Source organism: Triticum aestivum, chromosome 1B (assembly GCF_018294505.1).
Source record: "Triticum aestivum cultivar Chinese Spring chromosome 1B, IWGSC CS RefSeq v2.1, whole genome shotgun sequence".
NCBI classification, from domain to species: Eukaryota; Viridiplantae; Streptophyta; class Magnoliopsida; order Poales; family Poaceae; genus Triticum; species Triticum aestivum.
The window spans coordinates 17,837,486-17,845,391 of NC_057795.1; the positions used below are offsets into that span (position 1 = coordinate 17,837,486).

The following is a 7,906-nucleotide window of genomic DNA, read 5'->3' on the forward strand; positions in this document are numbered from 1 at the left end:
TCAACTCCTTGATTTTCTTGTAGACCGCTTAGTTAATTCAGCGTATTTTGCTCCGTCTAGCCTCAATTTGTTTGAAGTGACTCACATGCTAATTATTTCTTCCTCCCTCCTTAACGTATGTTTGTTTTGATTAATTAAAACTTATTGTGCCAGTCAACTATGTATCAAGCGTATGGATCTGTGTTTTTTTTTGCGAAAGCGTATGGATCTGTTGACTTCTCCACTTCGGTACTACTTATCTTTCGCTCCTCTACTACACCGAAACCATTGTGGCGGTCCAGCAAAAAAAGAACTTTCAATTTGACCACTTTGTTTGAAAAGAAATAAAGATACATGCGTCTAGGTTTACAAACTTATTAAACAAATAAGTAGCTGCTGTGTGCACTTAATCTTCAGCGGGAGAAATCAAGGTGAACAAGGATTCTCAAAACGGTTTGTCTCCAATTTCAAGATATTTTGCAATCTTCGAGAGCGAGGTCATGATTTGGAATCATTGAGAGGCATGTCGTGCATCCAGCAACAACTTCAACATCGTGTTTACAGGGAACAAACCATCAAGAACAATAGCATAAGAACTAGCCTCATCTCTCTACCACTACATCACAGAGACAAACATAGCTTGAGGATCAATATCTCAAATCTAACATGAGAACAAGAGCTTCGCCATTCTGCATCCAATAGCCACTATCATTACCTATTGTACATCATTTATGCATGTACCAAATAGACATACCCTTTTCTTGTATGAACTACTTTGCAATGAATCAACTCTTGGGACGAGTTAACGAACATTCAAAAAAATCAGATAGCGTATTAATCCATGTGGCGCGGCGTGCCGCCGCGCACTACACGCTAGTAAAGCTATCCTTGTAAGGATCCATTCACCCCAACACCCTTACTAGTTCATTACAATACCAAGCAATATCTCTTTCGCCAATCTCATCACACAACTTCCAGCCAAGGTCAAAACCTTTCCATCCTTCAATTCTTCGCAGGGTCGGCGCCCACCCAAAATGTTTGTGAGACCACACAAATTATCCAATGCCACCAGCAGTAATCCCACGCCCGTGCTACCTGCACATCGTGCACTTCTTTTCTCTGTAAGCTAGACGAATAAAATATCCAATATACAGCTTTACAACCTACACAGGTACAGTTGGGATCCATACGGAAAATATTTTTCATGCAATTATCATTCCCCGTATTCCAAATAGACCAAATACCAACCGCTACCCTAGCAGAAACCAGATTCTTATCTTTACCCCTGAAATTCATTACCCAATCACAAAGTCCCTCCATGTTAACAGGAACTGTATTAAGACAACAGGTGTTCCAAATATAACGAGAGCAACCGAACAATTAAAAAAGATATGATCCACTGACTCTTTTCTACTGCAAAAAAGACAATTTTCCTGTACCACACTACCTGTATGATTCAGATTATCTCCTGTTAAGATACTATTTGTGAATGCTAACCACAGTAATAACTTGATCTTATTTAAGTAGAACTTTTACATACCAAAATTTTCAGCAGGGTCGTTTCACTTGAGCTTCAAGAGCTATATGCGTATAATGAACAGAAAATACCCTTATCCACAAATCCTGCTTATTTCTCAGAGTAAAACCTTCACAATCAGTAGGCCCCTTCTAAATTTCAGAGAGTTAAAATTAGTGCTAGGACTCGAGAGCTACAGAGATATCCTTACATAAAAATAAATTGTATAACATGGAGTACTTGTCACTTGTTGTCAGCTAAAATCAACATCCCCTATCCAGAAATCTTCCCAAAATCTAATTCTGTCCCCAGTACCAACTATCCTTTGCATAAACATCCTAATTAAAATGATTAGCTTTCATCATCACTTGCCAAAAATGAGATTGAGCAAGTTTCAGACTACACTGCCAGCTTTACTTTTCTCAGATACTTATGCATCCTAACCAATACCTTAAAATGTTTATAATTTCCATAGCCACTAGTGAACGTGAAGCACAGTTCATCAATGTAGCAACAAGCTGAGCTCTAGACGATGGAGAAAGAAAGGTAGTGGAAAATATGATTAGTAAATACGTACATACGGAGAGCACACCTGATGCAATGTGAATCCTTCTGCGTCAGAAATCAGTTCTCCACCTCGTCCTCACACAAATCGTCATCATGAGCACCTTGGGAGATTCAGATATCAAAATCCATGCAGAAGCAATAAGGTCAGTCTGTCATTGAGAAAAAGAACACATACGTAAGTGCACGAGTAATTAGTTAGATGCGACATGAGTACCTTCTGCTATATGTGGGAGCATATCAATATAAAGCGGGGGATGGTTGGGATGGGCGTGGAGGGCATGCGTCACTGCAGCCTCCGCTTCCCTGGCCTCCCAAACCCTCGCTCTACCACAATACATATGAACCCGGACCTCCCGCCGAAGGGAGAGCAGGTTCCCCTGCAGGCCCAAGTCGAAACGACAGTTACCATCCTCTTTCGCCACCAGCACGCCAAGACTGAACGCAACTGATTCTGCCCTCGGTAAAGCCCCTGGTTCAAACATTATCTGCGCTCCTGATCCACAATCCAAGCGAAATTCTGACATACAGCGAAACCCATCTGCACCGATCACAAGCAGCCGTTGTGTTTGGTGGGTGGTCTGTATCCAAAGAAAGCGAAGGGACAGCAACCCCCCAATGATATCCACGTCCTGCTGCTGCACTTCCTTCACTGACAAGAGGATTAACTGGGAGAGGTTCGAGAGATGCGAGGGGTCTCTCTTTGTCCACCCTCGCAGTGCAGAGAGTTGGCTGGGCATCCAAGACACAAATTTGCAGAGATGTACAGGAGGCATCCAGCATTCTCCCAAGAGATCCATCAGTTCAAAAGATGTTTCTCCGGAATCGCAATTAATATATAGGCTTTCGATGTGAAGTAGGTTGCCCAGAGACTTCACGAAACCTTCATACAAATCCAAACTACCATCCTTGAAGTGAATCAGAAGCTCCCTCATCTTTGCAAGGTTGCCAAGCTCTCGTGCAATAATGTTCACAGAGACCAGGATCCCCCTCAACACTTCAATGGATGTCAGATTCTGCAACACACCAGGAGTTGGAACCACCTTATTGAGATAAACATTTAGGTAGATTAATCTTCTCAATTTAAAAAGAGTGGAAGGCAATTCATCTAGCTCATAATTTCTTTCAAGATCCAACACCTCCAAAAACAGTAGGTTTCCTATCTCGGGCGAGAGTTCCCTTATTCCAGTACCTGCTAGACCAAGATACCTCAGGTGAATTAAGTGTCCAACACCCTTGAGGTTAAGTTGCAGGCTACTACTTTCTCCCAGATTACAGCCCGACAATTCAAGTACACGCAGAACTTCAAACCTGGACAGGGCTGGCATGATATTAATAGCAGATGTAAAGACAGTAATGGACCTCACTCGTGATATACCCGTGAAATTTCTGATAGGTGTGCCTTGATGATCTTTATTTCTATCTTGAAGGGACAAACGACGAACATTGCCTTGAAAAGACATCCCAGTACCATCCAATACATTAACAAACTTCGCTTCATGTGACAAGTTGCAGATAAAATAAAGAACAATATCATGTACACAGCAAGCATGTACCTGGCCTAGAAGATCATATATTGGCTGGATCATACTTCTATCAATGAGCTGGTTGAAGTAGTTTAATCCGACCAAAAACAGGCTAGTCCCTTGGTTCCCACAACGGACAAATCCTTCAGCCACCCACTTCCGTATCAGTGTATCTCTATCAATCTTGCTATCTTCTGGATATACACATAGGTATAATAGACAAGTTTTCAGATGAGAGGGTAGATTATAATAGCTGAATGAGAGTATTCTCCGCATCTCCTCTAAACTGTTATCTTCTGTTAGTCCAGAGCCAAGGGACTGGAGCAGAATGTCCCACTCACGCTTTGGTTTCACCTGGTGGCCACTAGCCAAAGCACTAGCAATAGTAATGATGGCTAGTGGTACCCCACCACATTTTTTCAATATATCTTTAGACACTTGTTCAAATTCATTTGGACTTCCACTCTTGTCGGGAAATATTCTCTTATGAAAGAGCCTTCTGGAATCATCCGTAGAAAGAGGTTTCATTTGATAAACTAAATCATTAGCTGACGAGCAACATGAATTGGATACACTGACTATGCGGGTTGTGGTGATTAGCCGACTGCCTAGATTATTCCTATTAGAGAAAGCCAAGTTGATGCCTTCCCACAATTTTTCATCCCATATATCATCAATTATGACCAGATACCTACATTAGTTCAGAGTGTCAGTGTAAAGTCTATACACATAACAAAAGCTGAGGGCCATATGAATATATGGGTGGAACTATACATCTATAAGTGCACATATTCAGAAACAAACTAATAAGAATCAGGCGTCTCAATCTCGACAATCTGATCTTAATAATTGTCCATTACGAACTGCCAATCAGATGATGAATAAAATCAATACAAATTTAAGATTCAAGGGAGTAAAACACGAAGAGCAAATTGCTGCGTCAATACATAGATAGAAGTACAATTAATTTGTTACTCCGTCTGATCCAAAATAAATGTTTGAACTAAAACCACGACACTTATTTTGGATCGGAGGGAGTACAACGTTTCAAATACTACAATGGTTAGGTAGATCTATTGGAAAGATCGGAGCACTGATTTGCCCGCCAATATACTGTATGGCCGCTGATGAACCTCCTGGAGACTCAAATTTTACATGACATTATCCTTTTGAGTATATTCTGCTGATAGTAAGTTTCTAAACAAGGTGAAAAGGGGAAATAGAATGTGATATCGAAGAGCAAATTTAACTTCTTGCTGTATTAAGAGCAAAAGGGTAGCATTTGGTGCACGATGCACCGTTTAGATATTTGTTTTAATGGGGTGGGTTGGGATAAAGAAAGAACTAAGTGTGTTCTTTCCTTTACATTTTGGTGTATTATTTGGTAGAACTGTTATTATGCTCATTATTTATATCCTTGATGAAATTGTACAACACTGAGATGAATTTCTTAGACCAATGGCAATAAATTTAAGCCACTGTAATTAATGCAACGGGAAGCATTTTACAATTTCTTTAGATAAAGGAGGGTGGATCAAACATATATACTCATACAGTCTTGAAACTTAGTACCTATAACCTTTGCGGTTTACTGACCTTAATGAAAAATTATTCCGAACCGGCTTTCAGTGTGATGGGTACAATGTATTTGTACATTATTAGTTGGACAACTTAGGAAATGGACATATCACAGTAGTATCATTTTTGCTGCAAGTGATGCATACCTCTTGTTCTCGAGGAATTCATGAAGCTTGTTGATAAGCTGCCTTTCATCCAACATGACAACATCTGAGTGGGATTTTCCGAGATCAATAAGGATATCCCTAAAAACCTTCCTGACATCAGGATTCTGACCGACGGGAACAAATGCCCGACAATCAAAATCACCTTTAATCTTCTCATATACTGCTCTAGCAAGTGTGGTCTTTCCCAACCCTCCAAATCCAACAATGGAGATCTTCTTCAGTTTCTTGTTAGATGCATCGTCGCCCTCAATAGAGAGCAAACTCAAGAGGTCCTGATCCCTCTTCCCATAGATGCCAATGAGCTCTGTCGCTTCTGTGTACAAAGCCCGAAGACGAGGATCGATAGCAATTGCTTCGTTGGGATTAAAAGCAATACCATCGAGCTTGTTCCTGCCACGCCTAGCAGCCACCTCCTGGAGTTGCTCCTTGATTTCCTTGACGGCGTCAGCTATCCGATGGTGATTTTTGCCTTTCTTGAACAAGCTGACCATCTTGTTTTTGAGCTCCTTGAATCTGCCGGTGTTGTCGTGAGGCTGCTGATTACCTTCGACGCGTACGAGAAACTTGTCGACGACATCCTCCATGTTGTAGGAGAGCTCTCTGACCTCGTCGGCCCAGAGCTTGACCTGCCTGTCGAGCTGGTCCGGCGGCACGTCGCCAACCTTGATGAGGGCAGCGTGCATGCTCTCAAGCTCCTTCCTGAGGAACTCAACATCTTTCCTGACGCGCTTGTGCAGGTTGTACTCATCCATGAGCAGCTGGCCCAGCTTGGGGAGCAGGCTGCCCATGGCACCCATGACGACCTCCATGAGCAGCTTTCTTTACCACCAATCAGCTAGAAACCTGCAAATCGATGAATTTGAGGAGCTGTAATCGAGCTCTAGAACTGAGTTGCAAACTGAAAACTTAGCAAATCAGCAGATAAGGTCTGGATTTTTGATGCAGAGGCAGGGGGAAATCCTCCTTTTCGAAAAGAAAAAAAGCAGATAATGTGTGGATGTGAAACATTTCAGTAAAGCAGAATAGTAAGAAAGAGGAGATAAATTTAGCAGGCCGCTAGCCGGGTCAATGGATTTGAGGCATCATGCTCTGAATGACTGGAAACTGTATGGTTCTTGCTTGCTGTTCCACTGCTCCTCTTGAATCAAGCAACACAAATCAGACTCTCAAGCAAGATCCGTCAGCGATGGAGGGGACAAGATGGCGCGCTGGTTCACTCGATCTGGAAGAATAAGAAACTAGTCAGTATAATCCATGCTCTAGAACTGAGTTGTCAATCCAAATCGATGAATGTAGGGGTCTGGACCAAGCCCACCTTTGGTGCTTCACCGCAAAGAACACAACGGCAACGTCCTCGTCGGATTGGAAGCGGAAGTGGCGGGTGAGCACCAGATTCGTGGGGGTCGCTTCACTCGATCTGGAATAAGAACTTGTAATTTAGCAAAGCAGCAGATTAACAGAAGGTGTGGATGTGGAAGATTTCAGTATAGCAGAATAGCAAGGAAGTTACCAGGCCGCTAGCAGGGTCACTGGATTTCATGCATGCTGCTCTGAATAATGACCGGAAGCTCCATGGTTCTTGCCACCCTGGACCTGGATTCAATCAACACAAATGGATCAGAATCTCAAGCAGGAGAAGTAATAAGTTTCAGATCCAAGCATTGCTACTTTAATTAACTAGAAACAAATCGACAGGAAATATACCAAAAATGTCACCAATGAAGCAGTCAGTTGGCAGGGGCGAGGCCAGGGGAGGCGGGATAAGATCAGCAACAAGGGCAGATGGATCTTATTCCAGGGAGCGCAATGGAGGCGAGGAATGAGATGGGAGGAAGGGAGCGCTCAGTGGAGATGAGATGAGACGAAGACCAACAACGGCAGTTAATCGAGAGAGAAAATTATTACTCTACTCTAGCACGCTCTTCAAATAATACTAGAGGGAGGGGATACAGAGCCCCACGACCCCTCTGCAAAGACTGATTTGTTTATTCAGAGACACGCATTCAGCCATGCTTCACGTATCATTATCCCTAAATGGCCATTTTGAAATTGAAGCATAATTAATCCTCCATACACGTAACCTCCCGTTTGACAGCTTGAAGTTATGCTAAACCGGGGTTATCCTCCTTTATGAAATAGAATTTCTTGTAGTGATGCTAAACCAAACATCAAACGATTTAGCATCGATAAGGCCAAATTTCAAAAAAAGTTTTTGAAGAAGCCAGTGAAACAAATAAGTTTAGAAAGGGCCATTTAAAGGAAACAACACATGCTTCACTGCATTAAGGGCAATGCATCTCCAACGCGGCTCACCAAATCACCCATATATGTTCTGACGGGACAGTCCAGACACTCTTAGTCTTCCAACACAGACGTCCATTTTGGTTGGACCGGTCCAAACATCCGAAATCCACAATTTGGCCCCAAATTGAAGCCTGGCCGCTCTTCTTGCCGCATTCATCATTGTCGGGCAGGCGGCGAGCCACTCGAGGAGGCAATTGCAGCTATTAAGTGTCGACTGACGACCCCAAACTTTTGTCTCTCATTTCACCACCTGTCCACATCGCTGACGCCCA

At 42.6% G+C, this 7,906-nt stretch overlaps 1 protein-coding gene across 7 annotated transcripts; it reads right to left on the reverse strand.

The window, feature by feature from the left end:
• Positions 1–549: 549 nt before the first annotated feature.
• Positions 550–7,329, reverse strand: LOC123104114 (disease resistance protein RGA5). 7 transcript variants are annotated; one of them, XR_006450140.1, is made up of 8 exons: positions 7,035–7,329; positions 6,841–6,923; positions 6,646–6,747; positions 5,310–6,552; positions 2,277–4,276; positions 2,088–2,163; positions 1,520–1,647; positions 550–1,074 (listed from the first exon to the last, which is right to left on the reverse strand). XR_006450140.1 is itself a non-coding variant. In XM_044525867.1 (7 exons), the coding sequence occupies exons 4-6, from the start codon at positions 6,137–6,139 to the stop codon at positions 2,120–2,122; spliced, it is 2,874 nt and encodes a 957-aa protein (XP_044381802.1). In that variant the 5' UTR covers positions 6,140–6,552; positions 6,646–6,747; positions 6,841–6,923; positions 7,035–7,329; the 3' UTR covers positions 550–1,074; positions 2,088–2,119. The 7 variants fall into 7 exon arrangements, 4 of the variants coding, with proteins under 4 accessions (XP_044381802.1, XP_044381809.1, XP_044381816.1 ...); XR_006450143.1 differs by having other exon boundaries at positions 2,073–2,163; XM_044525867.1 differs by lacking the exon at positions 1,520–1,647.
• Between the last annotated feature and the right edge of the window lie 577 nt (positions 7,330–7,906).